The sequence below is a fragment of the Seriola dumerili genome, unplaced genomic scaffold, assembly GCF_002260705.1.
Source record: "Seriola dumerili isolate Sdu_G_001 unplaced genomic scaffold, Sdu_1.0 BDQW01000121.1, whole genome shotgun sequence".
NCBI classification, from domain to species: Eukaryota; Metazoa; Chordata; class Actinopteri; order Carangiformes; family Carangidae; genus Seriola; species Seriola dumerili.
Genome location: NW_019174376.1, coordinates 57,365 through 78,553, shown reverse-complemented (window position 1 = coordinate 78,553; position 21,189 = coordinate 57,365). Strand labels below are relative to the sequence as shown.

The following is a 21,189-nucleotide window of genomic DNA, read 5'->3' as shown; positions in this document are numbered from 1 at the left end:
GCCTCCCCTCTTTGTGTTCAGCCCATTAGAGGTCTGTGCTTCTGTCCTCTCCTAAGTTTGCTCTCAGTGTTGAAATGTTTTCCCCTTGGGCGCCTTGAGCCAGCCCCCTTCCCCTTCCACCGATGTGGGGGTGAGCTTTCCCAGGACAAAGAGATGAATATATAATGGCATGAAAAAAAAGAGGGGGTGGGAGAGACAAAAAGACAGCGGGTGTGTGAGCGAGCGAGAGGGAGGAAGGGAGAGTGGGAGTTGGAGTGAAAAGATATAGAGGGTTTGACAAGTGCTCGTCAAAGGGTTTAATACTGCTGCCAAGCTCTTAGTGCAGGGACATGGAGAGAGGATGAAGTAGAAAGAAACAATCTGTACTTTTCCCCTATTACAGATCTGATTGCTAACTCATTACAGACTCCATAGGGTGTGGGATACACAACTGTAGTTAGAGAGTTGCTCGAGAGCAGCTCAGTCCATCTGCGTCCCCCCCACCTCTCCCCTGGTCCTCCAGCACATGGTACAGTCCATTTAAAAGGCTGCATGTCATCTCAGTGTGTGCTGGGTCCTCTCTGAGAGCAGCTGCTCACAGCACATTCTCCTTGGCGGGAGCACTCACTTTCCCCTCCGCCTGCTGGGCTGCATCTCTTTTTCTCCTCCGTCTTTTTACTCTCTGTCTCTCCGCTCTCTTTGCTTTCACTCTTCCTCTCTCTTTTTTAAGTGCTCATTTCTTTTCTCCTTTGCCCTCCACACACAGGCACACATGCTTTCCCTGACTGTGTAGCGCTTGGTCACACAGATGTTATTCTTTACGCAGTAACAGGTAGACATCATCTTTGTGCTGCTGAGCGGAGACCAGGAGAGGGACCGGCGTTTTGGCTTTTTATCTTTCTTTTTTTTTCTTTTTTCTTTTGTATATGTGCGAAGTAAACTGTGAGAGAAGAAGCACAGGTGGAGGAGAAGGAGGAGCAGAGGGGGATAAGAGGGTCTTAGCTTCACCCCCTCTAATGCTCCACTTGACACCATGCTGCTCTGTGTGGATTTGGTCCTCAGGGGAAAATCCTTAAAATGATGGAAGACAACAAACAGCTGGCACAGAGGATTGATGGGGCCATCCAGTCCGCCAGTCAGGAAGTGACCAATCTCCGCTCCGAGCTCTCTGCTACCAGCCGCAGACTGGCAGAGCTGGGTGCCAGCAGCCCCCCTGCCTTGGAGAACCACCACCAGCACAACCACCACGATGACAGCCTCCACTACCGGGGTGAGTGTCACAGCATGTGTGTGCTCGATCCCTTGCCTCGCTGTGTGTGTGTGTGTGTGTGTTTGAGAGTGAGAACATGAACATGTGTGACTGTTTTGAAATCAACAGTGGGAAATATCTGGGGAATGTGCAGAGGGCAGCCTAAAATCATCCCTCCCATTCCACCACTGACTTATTTTTCCCCTAAACTCCACACCAGAAGGACAGTGGAAAAGGCAGCACACTGAAAGGAAAAAGAACAAGAGACAGACTGAGTTTTGTTATTACATGGGAGGGGTTGGGGTTAGAGAGCGTGGGCCAGAGCCTGTCCGGGTTTGGTTTCCCAGGCAGCAGTTGGGCTCCTCTGGGGCTGCACTCCCTCCAGCTCTGGCTCCTTCTCGGCTTTCTCCCCGAGTCTGGCAAGGAGTCTTAAACTGCGCTGTAGGCCCAGGAACTGTATGCCAACATCTGAGATAGGAGCTGGCGACACCATGGCACCGTTACTTAGCTGGATGTGATGCTTTTAACCTGTAAATGCTTTAAACTGATGTTTTCAAGCGACTGCTCATTCTGGCTTCATTGACGCAAAAATAATTTGATCTGGCCTCATGCCATGCTTTCTGCTATAAGTGATAACTTAGAGACCACGAAAAAGGTATTGCTTTATATTTAGTTGTTGCATGACTAATGATGCTTGTTTGTAGTTTTCATCTTTACGCCTATTTTATGATTGCTTCAGTTTGTGTAAGACGACGGCCTGTGCCTGATTAAACCTTCTTACGACACATTCTGCTAAGCTACTTTTATAATAGCTGACATCTTGGATTCATTAATGATCAGTTTTATTTAGTTTGATTGGAACATGAGCTGGGGGTGGGGGTGGGTTCTTGTTTGCCTGTTGCCCTGTCATGTGAACTGAACAGCAAAACCCACAGTTAGTAATCACATCCATTTATTGAGCAGCTAATTAGTCCTGACATATTGAAAGCTTCCAACTGAATACAGGATGACATGACAGATTAAACTTTTCATAGCATGCGTGGACAGCAAGTTCGGCATGCTGAAACTCTGAAAAGGCCACAGAAGAAGAAAAAGACCTCAAGTTGCAGGGTCTTTTGCCTCGGGGTGTCTGTGTCCTGCATTTGACTTGGATACGTTCAGAAGCCTGTGGATTTTTGAGATCATACCCTACCAAGCAGTTCGCTGTCAGCCTCCATTAAATGGCTCCCCGTGTTGGGCTTATGAAGTTCAGCAGCAGGTGATTCCTCTTATCTGCTGCTGGCGCTCAAGGCTGACGGCTGATCTGTGTGAAATGTGGCTTAAGAGCGATGATGCACTCGTTTCTAACTACGCGTTCATGTGTGCATCATGGTTACCGTATGTATTTTGCATTCTTTCAGAGTGATGGTTGTGCTCATCATCAGGAATTATTAACTCTGTGTCTTGACAAGATGCAGTTAAAGGGGTTCCCCACTAATTTTACACATGGTGCCACAGTGATGTCAGCAGGGTTGTCTCAGTTTGGGCTTGGAGATGATAAATTCAGGAAGCCTGTTTAACAATCTTGGTGGTGTGGAGTTAGAAAGATGTGGGAGTTACCAGGAAGGGAGGGTTTAATGAAAAGATGCTATAAAGTTGCATCATGGGAAACTTTGCCTGCAGTGATTTTGGAGCTTGAAGCATACAAGGGACTAAATGTCAGGATGTCTCAGCCTTTGCTGGTTTAAGTTTGACCATTGAAACTTGAGCCAGGTTCAAGTTAATTGCTGGATAACTTGGACAACAATGCATCAGTGAAGTGGCATTTTTTTTCCACACAGGGCTTAAGTTGGTCTGAACATGGCCCTTAGTCTTCAGAGATGGAATAACATGGCTGCAGTGGGTTACGTTAGTGTTAGTGTTAGTGTTAGTGTAGGGTTATGTTATGTTGTGTCCATCCTCCTTGCTCTCTTTCTCAGTTTCTGCAGTGTGAACAGGCGGCCTCACATTCCCACATTCCTGAATGTCAGGGCAGTGATGTCATACTTCCTGTTCCCAGAGGCCAGGCCAGCAGTCAGGTGACAGATCAAGCCAAACACAGCCACACATTCCGTCCCGCACCTCCCTCCTTTACTTGAAACTGACAAATTAATGCTCACCTCCCCTGCTTAAAGAGGGATGAGCCCGAGAACCTCTTAGCTTTAAGGATGTTTTCTTAAGATTTTGAGTTTAAGATGATTCGTCTGGGAGATCTCTCCGGTTAGGCAGTTTGGTGTGTGATGAGCCAGCGTCCACAGGCTTAGGGAGATTAAATGTTCTTTAGGTGTGTATCCCTCTCCAGGCCAGGCTGTTTGTTAGTCCATTTGTTGGCTCTGCCCTGTGCAGGATCAAAGCAGCCGCACAGACAAGGTTTTTTAATATGCATGACCTGTCTTCCTGTAAATACATTACACTGAGCCAAAATGTCACTAATTTTTTGCTATGTTTCACTTCCTTGTGGCGCGTCAATAACATCTCTGACAGATGTCCAATAAGGCTATAAACATGACACTAGAGAATTCTGTAGCTGTTGGCCTTGGAGTCTGTTCTTACTGAACTAATCACGAGGGACAAGAGATTAAATCACCCAAAATTTCTAGTCACTACATCAGGATGAACGTCACTACAATTTAGCTTTTTATTCATTTTTCTCCAAGCATATCTCTATTTACAAAAGAGTGTTTTCATTTTATAGTATAGTACAGTCAATGGAAAGGTCTTTGCTTGACTGTTACAATCAACCTGCCTCCTTTTATTCAGGCCATTGACAGTAATGTATTCATCGCCAAAGTGATGACACCCTTTCATTATTGGCCCTTTCTCTTAATCCATCACATTGATGTCAAGGCCACGTTTAACATTCCTAAACGATGCTGATGTTTCACCACCAATCACCTCCAGTGCCGCCGTACCTAATGTCCGTCTGACTTGTGAGGATATCTACCTTGCACTCAATTTGTCTCAGGGAACAGAAGGAAAATATTTTGTCCTCTAAAATCAATGTGCGCTAACCTTATGGGATATTACATTATTTACACTCTTGGTAGATCAGTGCACTGCAGTCGGCTGGTGAGAAAGTGCTCATCACGGACTCATGGGAGTCTGCCAATACTAATCCATAAACCTTTCTAAAACACTACCGTAAGGCAGCTGTTAGTGACTCATACAGCATGGGGAGTATGGATGACTCTGGGCTGCTTTAAAGGAAGGCACCAATGTGCTTGACACAAAGGGTGAAAGCAGTGATATAAGTATGAATTCTCTTATTTTTCAACTGTCCGAGAGCATTATTGTCCGTCACTGTCGAGGTAAAATGAGGGGCTCAAGGTTAGACCCATAGCAATGCAAATTGGGAGGAGTAATTTCACATGTCCAGGGTTATGGAAGTAAAAGTCATTTTCTGTAGATAATGCTCTGTGACTTGCAGTTGATGCACTTCCAAGGCTTGAATCGGTAAGAATCTCATCCAGCTGAATCATCAGTACAAAAAATGAGCAATTGTGTTTGAATGTCAGATGTTGTTCATTGTCAGAAAATCAAAGGTACAAAACATAAAACTATGTAAGAGAGGTCAACTGGAACTCTCAAGGAGAGCTTAACAGAGCTGAAAACTCTGTTGTGTGTAAGAGCCAAAAGCCAAGCGGAAGCCGATGATTACGTTTTTCAGAAACGTGATGAAACATTCAGCGGTTTGAAGCAGTTCACTTTTGGATTTTGGGTCAGTTTTGCGTGAATTTGGCAACTTGAGCTGAGCGTTTGGTTGCAGTGACAAAGTGTTCTGAATCATGAAAAGGCATCTGTATCCTTCCACGTGCAGCCGGTGTCAGAGGCTCATTGTTTGTCAAGTATTAACACAACATCACAGAAAAAACATGATTTCTGAGGAACAAATTTACACAGCCATACTACAGTATTTTCAGATTATCTAGCAGAGTCTACAGTGTTTCTGTGGTATCAAGAGTTGGTGTAACTCATGCAATATTAAAGGCTTTTCATTATGCCCAGAACTCAAAGTGCCTTTTCCTTCTTGTTTGCAGTACTCATGGACCTTGACTCCATAGAGCACCATTGTTTGGTGAGCGTGACTTTTTGTAAAGGCACATTTACCTTTTTCTTACTAAGCAAAGATGCGCTCCTGTTTTTTTTCCCCTCTTTTATGTCTGTACAGGATGATGTGGAACACTGAAAATATCCTTAAAAGTAAACTTTCAAATGGGAATTTTAAAATAAATAGAAAAAAAAACTTTCAGAATCAGCGGCTTCTCCAACTTCATAACTCTATTATAGCTGCTGTTGAATCATGGCCGGATAGGATACCCATATTCAGGGATAGAGGAAGATAACGCAGCTGAAACCTTTGAAGACATCCTCCAAACTGTACAGCTTGCTGTAAAACACTGTTGATTAAGTATTCTCTTAAAAGACGCAGTGATTATCCTTTCTCCGTAGAGGAGAAGCTGCACTGGCTCTAAGTCTCTTTGCTGCAGAGTAATTGTGGGAAGAATCCTCTCCCCATCTGGCCTGAGTTTGTCAGAGGCCCCGGGTCTCTCATTACTTCATCGTGCACATGAGCAGGGCTGAGAACAGAGCGCCAAACTACAGGGGCAAAATCCCACCCACTTCAGCGCTTTCTCTTTCTCTCTCTATAACACTCTCCAGGGACCACCCGCCTTCCTGTTCGCTGTTCACATGCAGAGAAAGTATGCAATGCACTCTAACCTTCCCCCTGTATCCACCACCATCCGAATACCTCACCCCCTCCACCCACCCTTCCTAATATTCCCTGCCTGGCCTCCCTCAGCCACGCCCTGTCTGTGGTCAATGCAGCGTGAGAGGAACTGTGTCCAAACAATAGCTAGAGAGAGGCAGCGCTGTACTCCCTTAACATTTCTCCCTCTCTCTTCCTCTTCCTCACTGACTTCCTCCAGTAAAAGAACTAATCATGGCACAGTGGGGACTCCTGGGGCTCCAGTGCCAGATGAAAATACTGGCAGTGGTGGGTGGGAGGATTCATTCTACGGTTGGGAGAAGCGGCAGACATCTCAAAGACCGAGACAGTGATGTGATAGTTAGAGCTAAAGACCTCATTTTCCTCTTAAATGATGGTAAACTAATGGCTTACAGTGCTCACTTTTTAAATCGAGAATTTATGACATTTTTATCACATTCCTTTCTTGGAACACGGCGGAAATTAAATATAGACTAATACTGATAATGTAGTCATTATATTGAGTGTATAATTACATTAATATGTCAAGGATAGTTAAAAAAAAAAATGGCAACATATGCCAATCAAAGCAAACTGCCACAACAAAGCAAGTTGAAATCAATCAAAAGGGATATTACAGATCCATACAGTGTAAGCAATAAATGAAGTAATATGACCCATCTTTAAGGCAGTGTTTATTTACCTCATAGTTAAGCTCCTTTTTCATTAAGTCTTTAATTTATTTTGTCTTCAGTATTTTTTCAATTTCAGTTGAGTGTATCTGCTCTTAATAGCTGAGGGCTTAGAAGTACTTACTGGTACATTGGCAGCCTTTGCTCTCCAGTGGTTGGTAATGACCTTAAATAAATAATGACTCTGTGGTTATTAGTTTTGCTTTGTAATGGAATGCAAGTCCCAGTAATGAACTGACAGCGCTGTGCAGGCTGTCAGTGGGAGCAGAAGCCCCGTGGACTTTGACTCGCGACAGAGTTTCCACTCCTGAATTTGGCTGCCTTAGGGTGCAGCGAGGACAGCTCGGCGGCACATATTCACTTTCATGCCCATACAGGGGCAGAAGAAGCTGGCCTGTATTGTTTCAAAAGCTCTGAATTCTTTCCAAGTATGTGGTTCACCAGGAGGGCATTGTGGCGCGCTACAGTTGTCATGTTGTAGCATTCATAAAGGGTCAGAGTTGACAGACGACAGCTAACCCCAGTGTGTGTTAGGTCTATTGGCAGAGGTGACAGAGGTGACAGAAGTGCTGCCCTGCGCACCAGCTGGTCATGGCATTCCTTCGGTTTGGGTGGCAGATGGCCGCAGCGCCCTCACCATGCAGCACCTGATGTAAACTGCCACCTTGGAGAGAATGAGCCCGCGAAAAAATCAGCCAGACAGGCAGTGGAGCAGAACCAGCAAAGCAAGAAGGATGCCAACTCTAAGACAGGGTACATCTCCAACAGACATTCCTCTGCACTTAAATTTTCCAGGCGAGCTTTATCTGAATGAAACTTCACAGAGCAAGTCAGTGAAAGCCAATTCAAGGAGAACTGAGGAGTACTTTAACCGTGACACTAAGCATTGAATTGCTTTCCGGTTCGACACCCTGCCTCTGAGATGATATTATTCCTATCAGCGCGACTGATATGTCTCCCTATGCTAATTTGATTCATGAAAGCTGAAGTGCTCATTTGACTGTTTCCTTCCCAGTGGCTCATGACAGTCTTTGTTTCCCAGATGATTTTTGATGAAGACGATATTTAATATGGATTCCCTGTGTGTAGGTCATGACTTGGGTTAAAAGCACATTATAAGACTGGCTGTTAATGGCTGGGGAGTAAAGAGAGGAACTGACAAATGAGGATATTCCTCACCGTTATTGTACCGTTATCCTCTTAGGATACTTTTCTCCCCCATTTCCTTCACATGGCCCCTCATCATAACTTCGCATGCAGCAAAGTACTAATGGTTTTTGCACCAGAAAAGGAAATGGGACTGTAGCACGTGACAGCATAAGAGGTCTGCATATCTTCAGCGGGTATCATGTACTTATCACCACCATATGTCAAGAGTAGAGAATTCATGTTACGGACTGAGTGAATTATTGCTTCTTGATTGTGTTTTATGGACCCACTGGATATTTCATCGAGTACGCCGGTACACTTGCAACAAGCAGCTGAATATCAGGGGGTTTGGTTGACTCTGACTCAGGTAGTACAGGACACAGAGAGCTGGGATGGAGCTGTGTTGAGGTCTGGTGGTAGTACAGGTGTCTGTGTGAAAGCCTGACAGAGGCAGCAGACTCTCCATGTGGTGGAGGATATGTCTCTATTAACGACACCCAGTGGACTCATGAGTGCGAAGGATTCTCTGTACATCTGCACTGAGACAAAAATGAGCTCTGACAGAGTGTTTAGTATACTTCCCCCAAGTGGGGTGTTTTAAGGCCACTGCCTGGGTGTTGTGGTGCCCGCTTCGCAGCGGGAGGTACAGATAACAATCTGACTTTAAGAACCCAACTCCTCCATCTCCGCGTAGCCTCCACTCTACACATAAAACCCTTTGTTTTCACCTTAAATCATCCAAATCCCTGTTGAGTTCAAACTTCAAACAACAACTCTCAGAGAGAGAGGAGGAGACAGACAGCGAGGGAGAGGAAGCCTGGTTGCCTTCACAACAGTCTCAGCTCATCCTATTAAGATGCCTCATTGCCTCAGCAGCGGAGACTTTCTTTATTGCTGCTGGTACATATTGTTGCCTTGGCTGCAGTTTAAATTCATTCCCAGAAGAGAATGGACTGGGCATGGAGGAAAATGAGTTTTGAGGAAGTGCAGAACACCCCCCGTGTATCCAGAGGACGTAGAGCGTGACATTCCAGCGTAGGAGAGGATAAGCAGAACACTTCTCTGAATCATCTGGTTCGTGCAGGCCTCTTACAAGACTGATGAGCTGAAGACATCCTGAACATTGGGACAATACTCTGCACCCAGACAAGCCATAAACGGCAAATTAAGGGACATCCTGACGAGTAAACTACAGGATTTAAGTTCAAACTTTCATATAACCAAAGAGTTACTTTTACATTACATTCCTCTACAGAGTCTTAAGTCAAGATGTCAACTTATGTGCCTGCCATGTCACATAGTGCCCTGCACAATTAGTACCGAAGCGCTACTTGCTCAAACAGAGCTCAAACAATTTGTCAATTAACCAACTGAAAAATAAAAGGCTTTTTCTAATTTTTTAAAAACTGTTTCTAGTGTTACCTCCTTCCCGCCATTCGGGTGCTCCCCACTACTGGCTTGTGACTTAGCTGGTAACTAGCTTTACATGCAGACCGCTCTGCTGAGGAATGATTTGCCGTTTAAGTAGCGTAAATGTAAAATTTACTGGTTTTGTCAGATTATGACGTTGATGCTAAATAAAGATATTTGGTCTTTGAACTGTTGATTGGACAGAAGCAATTTCAATATGTGAACTTGGGCTCAGGGAAACATTTTTCTAACATTTCATTTTGTGTTACAACTAACACTATTTAAAAAATCAAATACATGGTTTGTCAAGCATAAGCATTCACTAGTTTGTGGCCTCTTAAATGTGAGAATTTTCTACTTTCTTTTGCTGTTTTGTATCCTTGAATTTAATTGGTCACTCCGAACAGCAATTTAAAGATGTCATTTGGGCTTTGGGAAATTATGGTAGATATATTTTACTTTTTATATTTTAAATCGATTAATCAATCATAAATTATTTGAATTGCTGCCATTGTCAGAGTATGCAGTATGCCTGCATATAGTAGTCGTGATTGATTTCCCATATTGTATCTCCACACTGCTTCTCCCAGACTACAACAGATGGTTCACACTTCAAAACACACCTTGTTGTTTACTTTCTGGTGGCATTCCACAGAGCGCTCAGGTTGTTTCCAATTACTCTAAAAATGAATCAATTGAATGATTGAATTCATCATCAGGCAAAACATGGATTTCACAAATGAGATTACATCCTGACAAAGCTTGCCGTTTAAGTCTGAAAGGATCTGACAGAACTTTATCTGGTTGTGTCTGGAGTAAAGCTACTTGTTGTGAAGCACTTTTCAAGCAAAATCAGTAATGTCATCACAATCACTTTTTTTTTTTTTTTCGTCCCGACTCTTCTTTATTGTTTTAATTTCATTTCTTTTTCGGCACAAATAAATGTAATATATTCTGTTATGTTCCCTTTTAGGGAAAAACCCTTAACAAGTTAAAACAAAACAACACAACACTACATCTTAATGTTTCTGTTGACGCATCATCATCAGCTCCCCAGGCCCACCTAATTGTTGACATCAAACATGTAAGTGGGCTCCCTCCATCCCTGAATTATTTTTGGTGTGCAGCCTGAAGGCATTATTGTTGAGAGCATGCCTCTCTGTTTTCTCCTACTGAGGAGGTTCTACACAAATATTTATCAGGTCACCAATTACTGTACCCTGTGTGCTCAGGCATATACACACACACAAACACACTGTGCCTCTGTTGAGAAGGCTGTGTGTATGCATTCCTGTAAATGTGTTTATTGTTTGCGCTGAATGTCTGGCTAAATCTTTCCTCAAACCAGATGTCCTCCACCAATAACCCAGTTGACAAGACCCATGTTTCCCAAAGCTTATGTGTATTGTTTGAAGCATGTTTGTGCTTTTCCTATTTTAAAAAGAGCCAATTCAAAGATGTATCTTTATCTCCAAGCCTCTCTTAGTTACTCACAGCCAGCGCGCCGTCAGATCAATGGCCAAGGAGATTGCTTTCTTTTTCTAAAAAGCATTTATTTTGAATCTCAATTTTCCACATAAAGGGATCTGATTACCTACCACGTGCTAATCTCCGCAATGCACAGATTAATTACGCTCTTTGTTCCTTTTTAAAATTAGGGTGCATCTGTATCTTCGGTAAAAGCAAACACACTGAAAATAAACCTGCTCATCTTGTTCAGCCACAGAAAATGTGATATCAAATTGACTATATATCTATGCATAGGCTACTCAATGAAACTGCCATGGGCCACTTGATCCAGAATTATGCAAATTGTATTGAAAATAGAAATTATACAATCAGCACTTTCCATTCTGTTTAGCAATTCTTTTGAGCTTTACAGTATCTGGTTCCCATTGTGACGAAGAGGGTAAACCAAGAATATAGAAAGCTGTGTTAATATTCCCAGCAGGCAGCTGCTGAGTTCGACTCATCAGTTGTATCAACATTATTTCAGTTTTCATGAATATCAAGATAAAACAAATTAATCTGTATTCATTCATTCACTTCACAGATCACAATGGAATGCCACTTCCTCATCTGATGATTCATTTTCAAATTTGATGTTTTGATTAAAAAGTTCTGTTCTATTTTGTGTATTAGCGAAAAACGTTTGCTACGGTCTTCGTTCATCACGGTGCATCTGCAGTGAACACAGACTTCACAAATAGCTTTTTGTCTGACACATCGTCATTGTACCATATGTCTTGGCCAAGAGACAGTTTAGACAAAGCCGGTTGGCCTTGTACATAAATAACTATCCCCTCGCCTTGCTACCACTGCTCTATCCCAGGCTGAGTTGCCATTTTTTTGCCCCTCACAACATCATATTTTCACATGATGTGTGATATCCAATATCTACAGCGTTCAAAGAACACTTCAATCGGTGTCCTGGCTAAAACAGATTTTTCATGCAGTGTTTGAACCTTCAAAAGATGGTTTAGTGTTGCATGATGCAGCAGAGGCTCAGATACCCTGACTTTTAGTTGCTAGTACATGTCAAGCCCTAAAATTACTGGATCTTACATTACCCGTAATCCAACTTGGTTTCATCTTTTCATTAGACCACCCTCTTTCTGCCTGTATCTTAAAAAACAAACAAACAAAAAAAAAAACAGATGGATTACCAGTGGACAAAGTGAGCAACAGCCCTGGTGCCTCACACTCTCAGGCGCCCAAAAGAGGTTGGCTATGTGAGATAAAGTTTTTTGGAAATGAGATTAACCGAACTGCTTATGTAATTACTTTGTTTGGTATTATGGACCACTGAGGCTCAGCAAGTCTAAGGTCCTTAAGGTAGTGACTGCATTTATACCTTATCTTGAAGCCCTGTCTTTTTTAAAAGTCCTGTGTCAAATCTAGTTTATTCTTTCAGTAGATGCTATGCTTACATTGTGCATATTTCTCAACAGTTGTGTTATGTTTAATTTAATTACAAGAAACTATAACTGACACACAGTAAACCTGAGGCAGGATGGAATTACTTAATGGTACTCCGAAGATACACATAAACATCTGTGTGGGTCTGGGCAGAGAAGAATGTTAGCGGTAAGTGGAGGTCACAGAGCCCACGCACACGCACACACACACACACACACACATACCTGCCAGATCTCAGCAACACATCGTTCAGACCTGAAGGTCAAGCAAGATGACTGGTTGAGCCGACTCTTGCTTGGGAAAAAACACATTACCACTATGCTCAAATGTCTACGAATGACCCCATGCATGTTTGACTAAGTGCAGCGTTTTAAAGTGCTGGTTGTTTTTTTTGTTTTTTTGTCGCTCAAGACAAAATACACAGTATAGCACATCACTCGTGCTATAAATCGAACCTTTACAAGGGTTGTACAATTCAATTTCTGTTGAAACTGTTTTTTAGGTGTCAATTCACCTGTGTGTTGTTTCTAATATTTGGCTTATCTTTAACGATATAAACAGGGTGGGTGAATGCGGTGGACAAAATATTAGAAACACCAATCACAGTACCAATCAAAAATGGGCTCACTGTTCAATGCAGGCATTTGGTAGTCTCCAAGCCCAAGCCGAGATAACCCTAGCGATGTCACTAGGATGGTTTTCACGGGCTGCTCCAGAGTCAAAGAGAGCAGTGTACAACAGTTTTTACAGGTTGAGTGGTATTCCTTGTGACTAGTAAAATCACAGTGACGTGTAAAATGAGTGGATCACCCCTTTAAGTGCTATCATCCTTCTATTATTCCCTCCTCTCTCGTCTGGTATTACTACTGCGACCACTCTGCTAGTATTGGCCCTCTCATAGTCTTAGTCGGCATGACAGCTCCGACGACTGGACATAAACGATGGAATCTTCCGTTCTGGCTGCCGAACAATGAGTCCTATTCAACATGGCCGCCATTACTTGAAGTGATGTGGGTTTTTTGGAAGAGGGGGTGGGTTCAGATTCAGGGGTTTCCCACAGACTCCCCTAATTAACCACGGCAAGCAACTCAGCTATTCTCTCTGTCCAAGAATGTGCTCCCAAACCCCCAAGTATGCCCCTGTTCCATCCCTGCTGCAAAACCTCCATATTTCCAAATTATGTGCACCAGAGTGCACTAATGAGAGAAAAGCTAAAGCATTTTATTTGGCAGAATTACACAGTTGGATCATCACATTTTTCTCCTGTGGAGCGACAGAAGCTACCCCACCATACCTGTGTGTTTTACTTAGTCGAGTTTACCTGTGTGTCTAGTGGGAAGGGGAATTGTGGCACAATGATACATTTTCTCATGCCTATTGTGTGTCAGCTGAGACAGGCTCTATTACTTTCCCTTTATGAGGTTAATGTGTGCCACAGGGCTGCAGATCGTCTGCTGCTTTGTCAAAGGTCTGGGCTGAATGAGAGGAGCTGGGTATGCAAAAACTAGAAAAGAAGAAGTAAGGAGAAGTGAGGGGATATAAAAGAGAGGAGAGGACAGAAGAGGAAAGGACATGAGAGGTGAGGAGAGGACATGACGTGAGAGGAGAGGAGAGGACATGAGAGAAGAGGAAAGGACATGAGAGGATAGGAGAGGAAAGGAGGAGTTTCAGACCTAGCTCCATTAATAGACCCTGTGTGCTGCTGAATTGATTTTGAGGTCAGTCCATAAAGCACACTGCCTCAGCACTGTACTAACAGTGGCATCATTATGGCGTTATTAGTGCAGTGGGGGAGGGCTGGCAGAGAGGGGGAGGCTTACAGGGCTGTGGGAGTAATTTACAGGTGTGTTAAACATGACTTCTGTTCTAGAGAGAGAGAGAAAACAGCAGAGGTGGTGGTCAGACCTCTGTCACCACGCTGTCGGCTGATTAGCGTGGGTTCTTGGAACAGTCTCAGATTTTCATTTTCTGCTCTTTTCTGTCACATGAGCTCCTATCACTGAGCCATACGTGTAGAATTACACAAGTGATTGAGCGGAGACGCATTCTAAGAAGCTCATGTTTGAGCAGCATCAATGGAAGATGTGTTCAGATAATTCACTTAAGTAAAAGAAAACAAACCTTATTCCTCCATTACTCCATTCTAAGTAAAAGCCCTAATTTGACTTTTTCTTAAGTAAAAGTAATAAAAGTAAAAGTACCCACTATGCAGAATGGCCCTGTCAGTGTTACAGTATTATATTGTTGGATCATTTCTTAAGCATTAACATGTAAGCTGGACTTGAATGTTGTAGTTGGCTGAGGTGAGGCATATTTGAACAGCTTTATGCACTTTGGGGCAGCAACTAATGATAATTTTAATATGAATAGTTGCAGATTAATTTTTGAATGATTAAATAAGCAATTAGTCAACAACCCAGTTCAACCCTCATACACATTTGGGTATTTTAATCCGTAATGTGATCATATGCTATGTATGCAAAATCTGAAACGGTGGCTGTGAAATGATTATGGTAATCTAAAACGAAGTGGAGTGGAATTATAAAGTAGCAAAAATGGAAATACATGTCAAATATGTTGTACTTAAGCACAGTGCAGTGAATGCACTTTTTTTTTATTTCCCACCACCAGGCGTAAAAGATAGTTGTCAAAAGCACACCTTCACTGTGTAAATCTATCCATTTGAAGGAGAAGCAAGCAGACGAGGCGTATCTGTCGCTGGCTCACAACCATGACTACAGTGACTACAGTAAGATGTTAATAGTCGAGCAAGATAACTGAAACAATTTAGAATTTAATTAAATAAAAATAAGCCATACTAACACAAAAATGTAAATCTAAACATCCTTATCAGCAGGATCAAAGGGGTCCCCGGGGCTTTGTGTTTTGATGAACAGACTCATTGGCTTCTCCGTCTGGACTCAATTAGAGGTCCTGGTTTTCACTCTTGAACTCAAGTGACCATTAACTCGTGTTAATCGATGCAACTTTCTCTTTATTAGTTGTGTTTTGACCTTTCAACAAGTTAACACAGGCCCAGTAGGGATTTAAATAGGTTCTACTCACACTGCGCTTCCTTTATGAATAAATGAAAAGGTGTGCGAGTACCTGGAGCAGGAGAGCTGTACAGTAATTATTAAGGCTGGTTTCACTTTAACAAACCTACAGCAGTATGTAACGCTGATTATGAGTCCCCCTCTGAAACGGAAATGATCATAAGGTCCTCTTTATTTGTTGCACACTCCTTTTCCCTTAAGCTGTTGCGCTGGAATAATCGCTCTTTCTTTGCTTTTCCCAGTTTCCCGCTGCAGTCATGGGGGGAATTCCAACCATGTCAGTGCTGAGTCAAAATGTACTCCGAAAATTACAGTTCATTTCTGAGGGGTTTACGGTTACATCGTTCGTAGCGTGTTTTGCAAGAGGGAATGTGGGAATTTGGATTGTTCCAGATATTTCATCCATCTCACAGGGATAAACTGTTTGGACAGCTTAAGCAAGACCATACACACACTCGAGCCTGCGACAGGAGTTCAACCCTTTGTACTCCAACATCTGAGTGTTTTGTTTTATTGTTCTGTGTGCCAACGGAAAGGGGAAATGTTGAGAAACAAGCCTTTTGTCAGTGTCTGGGCATTTATGGATTTTTTTCGATGTCTCGGCATTGTTTTGATTTGTTGCTGAAGGGTATTTCCATATATCTAATTGTCGTGAATTCATGAATTTCTCTGGTCTTTGTGCCGACTATGACTTAAACTGTAACACATGTCCACACTGATTTATAATCACTCACATGCACAGATGCTGTTCTCTGTAGGTCTCCTGATGGGAGAACATTTTCATACTACTGACAGAGCGGAGAAGAAAGACAAATGAGTTAAAGGAAGATATACAGAGCACAACTAATAAAGCCAGGAAGACAGACAATATGAAACAGACGAGATAATATGAAAGGGTAAAATTCGGAGACTTTCAACAGACCAATGAGCTGCGATGTGAAGAGCAGCAGAGCACTGTGAGAGACAGGTAATGAGTGTGTGGTAATACACCTCCAGACCTTAATTGGTTTGAATGAGCAGGCTGGAGAGGCTCTTCCATCAGGCTGTGGATGAGCAGACTGTCAGGTGACAAGCCATGGAAGGAGAACTAATTGGTTCTCTCCTCCAGATACAGCTCCTGTCTTTCCTCATGTTGCTGCAACAAACCTAAAGCCGCATTGTTTAGATCTCTATCTGCCTGTTTAGAAAATGTGCTTACATTCCGAAACCAGTCTTAACTGAGCTCTAGGTTGGCTCAAATGTCGCTTATTTGTCTTGAAATACGTGTGTGTGTCTTGGATATGAACCATGAACTCTGTCCATGTTAAAGAAAAAAAATGTTTCTGCAAAACATGGAATGCGCTTGCTGCTAAAAACTTACTGTGGGAACATCTTAAATGAAAGAAGTTAAAGTTGAAATTGAAGTTTCAGTAGAAGAGCTAAAATAAGTGGAAGTTTCCGTTTATGTTTACACACTGACTGAAGTTGTACTGTCAATAGAAGTGCAATGCTGAGTGAAGAACAAGTGTTTGGTTGGGGTGTTGGCTGAAGTGTAAGTACAGAGAGCGGTTGGTGTTAATTGTGTGTTGAATAGTCATGTACAGTGCATTCACAAAGTGTTCAGACTCTTTTTTCACATTTTGTTATGTGGTGGCTTTATGCTAAAATCAAACACATGTATTTCTTCTCTCATCAATCTGCACTAAATGCAGCACAATGACAAAGCAAAAAAACTAATTTTTGCAAATTCATTAAAAAGGGAAAACCGAAATATCACAGGATAAAACAGGATCTCTGGACCTCAGCCAGAGTGACCATCGAGTTCTTGGTCACCTCTCTTACCAGGGCCCTTCTCCCCTGATTGCTCAGTGTGGCCGGGCGACCACACTTTAGGAAGAATCCTTGTTGTTCCACACTTCTTCCATTTGAGAATTATAGAGCCACTGTGCTTTTGCGCACCTTGAATTTTTTATGACTCTTTTTTTTTTTCTTGTGGCAGTTAAAACACATTACACGAGCCTTCAGAAACTCCTCTGGGCTGAACTGGACTAAGTAAACACTTTTAGGGCTGACTAATTCCAACACACAGTATAAACGGACCTGGAGACACTTGCTATCCTAATATCCCATAAGACAACACTTTCTGCAGGAGACGCTCTCTCCATTCAAAAAGAATCATTGATCGAAAGAGTAAATTTCTAGTCCACAACAAGTCCGGCATTTTCAAACATTATTCCCAGAAAAGAATATAGTCTTGAATTCAGGTTAATACAGTAAGGTTTTGTAATATTGTCTTCAGCCTCCGGTGTGCATGCACCAAGATTGAAGGAAAAAAGATTTTTAAGAAAGATCAATTAGGTATGTGACTAATGAGTAATCAATTCATCTATTACTATTACCCAGCTGTAGTGAACAGTGGAAGCTGTGCGTTGAAGAAGTTTTTTTTTTTTTGTTCGTAGATGAAAACCTGAGACCTGAAAGGGTGTGAAGTGTCAGATGAAGTGTGAACACTGAAAGGAGCCGATATGTGAGTTCAAAAGAAAGAGCCGACTACAGCTGAAATGTCAGTCGACGAGTCAATGGTGAAAGCGGTTGAATGGTGTTTAAAAAAATAAATAAATAAAAAGTTTGAGGAAGTTGGAGTGTGATAATAATAATGAAAGACATAAATATGAGAACATAAACGCAGTAATAATAATAATAATAACTGTACAGCGTGTCTGCTTTGTAAACATACAGGCAAACAGTTTGTTTCACAGTGTGAACAGTGTTGCAGCGCACACTATGTTGATCTATCTGATTCCTGTACTTGCTCAGTGCTGGTTAAGTACTATCAGGGGAGGCAGCATATTGAAGTCATTTGATTTCTCCAACAGGGGTGCGAGATACTGATGTTGATATTAAAATGCAGACTGTGACTAGAAGTGGCTCATTTTCATGTTCCAATATGCTGTTGGTATTATAGGAAGTGGAGACATTGTTGCCGCCATAGTGCGTGTGCCAAGTGGGTTGGATGCAATCCTTTAATACTGCTGATATCGAAGGATTACCCCAAGATTGTCTCAGGCCTTACATATGTCTCTGTGTCACTCTCAGGTATTAGCTTTCTAATACAGTGTACTACAGCTGTCTGATTAAACAGCTGGAGGTTGAAGGTCCTGATTTAGGAATGACTGTAATCCAGCAGTGTATCAGTGGCATATACAGCAATCTCCCATCTGTATGTGTATGTGTGTGTGTGGGTGTGTGTGTGTGTGTGTGTGGGGGGGGGGGGGGTATGTTTGTTAAACCAGCAGGGGGAGAGCAAGACCATCTCAGGATAGTACAGGGTAAGCTTTACCATAGTTGATAAGGATGGATAGTGGGGGATAGAAAAGATGGGAGGGTGTGGACTGATCCCCCATGGTAATCTGCATCCTATCCCTCATCTGGGATCCTCAGAGCAGTAAGCTGATGCTGCACCGGCAGCGAGAGGGTTCAAAGTGAAAGAGAAAACGTAAAGGAGGAAGGACAGAAATGGATTTTTCCTTCGTGTTGAGGGCTGAGAAGATGCTGCGACCCAGCTGTATACCATGGGAACTGCGTGAAGCCGAAATGAACAGAGGTACAGCAGCAACGCATTACTTTTGCATAACCATGGTCAGAAACGTAGCGATGCTCAACACGCACCAGCTACTGTCCACCTCTGACCTCTATGAGTGTCATGCAGCTGCAGTGCACTAACTTTTGATTTATGAGGCTGTGTTTCTGCAGCCCTGTAATGTGATATGCATGGATATGCACATACCATGCTATCATTTAACCTTGTGATCAGCAATATGTGGACATCTGATACCAGAGGCCTCTTTTCCATTCTAAGGGACAATGCCTGTGTGTGTGTGTATGTGTGTGTATGTGTGAGTTTGTGCATGGGCGAATGCGCATGATAAGATGATACATTTCAAATTAATTAAGTTTGTGTCACAGGAGGGCACAGACGCATGATGGAACAGGAAGTGGATGAGTGTGAATCATTATGCTCAGTGTACTGATACAACAGTCTGACACAATAAATGAACAGTCTACTGAGCTGTTTACTTTTTTGTACTTCCACTTCCATGGATGGATAATGCAGTCCAGCAATTAGCTAAACTTGCACTATTGATTATTTTGATTCTCACAGCTCAATTGACCGGTTATCCTGAGCTTGTTAAAACTGTTTAAATTCTAGTTTTCTTATGCATTTGGGGGCTTTGCCTGTTCCTGACATTCTTAAGCACTAAATTAGCCTGTTTAGTTAAGAGTCCTGCAGATTCAACTGCAGCCAGCTGCTCTGACATTTCTAGGCCAGGATCAGGTATGGAGATGAAAGATGGTTAATTTAAGAAAGGCCAACCACCCACTGACTTTGTTATTTCAGAGCACTTAGGTGTTGGAGAGACTCGCTAGAAGAGCATGAGTAGAATCTAATCTTGTATCTTTTGAAAATGAACTATACCAGTAGATGTGGCTATAGATGTGTATATGTAATGTCTTTTGCCTTTTTATCTTGTTATTCAGTTGTACAAGAGCAGATGGACTGTACAGTCTAAATATGTGCTTCAACTGAGAGGCTTTATCAATCCCACTGAAAGAGGAAGTTACATTGCATGTACCCAGTATTTCTCTTTTTAGTTGGTGTATGGTGTGCTGTATATCTGTATCAGTAGTTGTGTCAGGACTGTAAACTTGTTTTTTAAACATACACTGCTCAGGTTTTCTCAGAGGAAACTGCTCAGATGAGATGGTAAGAAACCCTTGATCTAGACACAACTTCCTGATCAGATCAGTTTAGTAAGTGCATTCATATGAATAGATTTCAGGGGGGACACGGGATAAAATATGATAAAATATCATGGCTGCTTAAATCTGGCAAAAATGCAGGAAGTAGAGTCATTGAGGCAGACAGGGAGCGAGCGAGGCGGAGGCAGACAAACAGGTCAAGAGTTCATAAATTACAGTTAGGACTTCCATAGTCATGGAAACAGCTTGACATTTTAAAAAATGTTTTCCAGGCCTGGGTTTGGTATAAATGGAAAAGGGCATACATGTCTAGTGTGGATCAACTCCGAATAAAAAAGCAATTTTCAATTGCAGTTCCTTTTTTACAAACATAAAACGAACCCTGGTTCCTGAATTTCTCAGACCCCCTGCTTTCCTATACTGTTTGCAGAGTAAGTCTTTGTTTTGTTAGTCTTCACTATAGAACACTGCATGAAACCTTGCTGCTATCCACTGTACAGTATATTGTATATATATACATGTATTCTGTTACATGTCCTGTACAGTAACATGTAGCCTATCTCTTGGCCAGCCTGTAAAAGTGGAGAGAAAGCAAAATTCATGCTATTTCAAATCAGCTGATATACAGGATGTTGCAGCAAACATATGACAAAATGCAGTACTAGAACCAAATGAAAATGTTATCATAAAACAGGCTTGTGTTAGAGTTAAAACTATTAATGTGTCATCTTGGTGGTGGTGGTTTGGTTTTGGGAGCTTCAGTTCAGCCATGAGGGCAGCAGTTGTGAGCTCAGCCTGTTTGTGCTGAGTTGGGAGTTGTGTGTGGTTTGTGTGAAGTTTCTGAACAAAGTGTTTTGACTTTTAATACCTCACATCAATCGTTTGGTGGCTTCCCTTCCACCCTGTACTCATCAGTCATGCTGTATTATTCACAGGCTCTACTTTCTCTGAGGTTCCTTAACATTTTGTTTTGAGGGAGGATTAAAGTTTAAGCCAAAGGTTGCCGGCAACAACTGTTACCTAGTAACCCTGGTGGGACAGAATGCCAAGAAGCAACAATGGATGTTAGGCTCTCTTCAGTTGCTTGTTTTGAAATTGCCAGTTTCTTTCAAGAGAAAAAAAGTGTTTGGTTTGGTTTTATTACACTGTCAGTGGTGGAAGAAGCGTCTCAGATCTTTTACTAAAGAAAAACAATATTAGTAGCAATACAGTAAAATAACTCATTATGCAGGTTCATTTCCCAATTCAGAATAATATATATTGTATTAT

General features: G+C 42.3%; 1 protein-coding gene across 3 annotated transcripts in view; it reads left to right on the top strand.

Annotated features, from left to right (window-relative positions):
* Nucleotides 1-577: 577 nt before the first annotated feature.
* LOC111224004 (kazrin-like) overlaps nt 578-21,189 on the top strand; it is a 66,669-nt gene continuing 46,057 nt past the window's right edge. For all 3 annotated transcript variants that reach the window (XM_022748344.1, XM_022748346.1, XM_022748349.1), the window contains exon 1: nt 578-1,249. In XM_022748344.1, the coding sequence (XP_022604065.1) occupies nt 1,057-1,249 (193 nt within the window). In that variant the 5' untranslated portion in view covers nt 578-1,056. The remainder of the gene's footprint in view (nt 1,250-21,189) is intronic.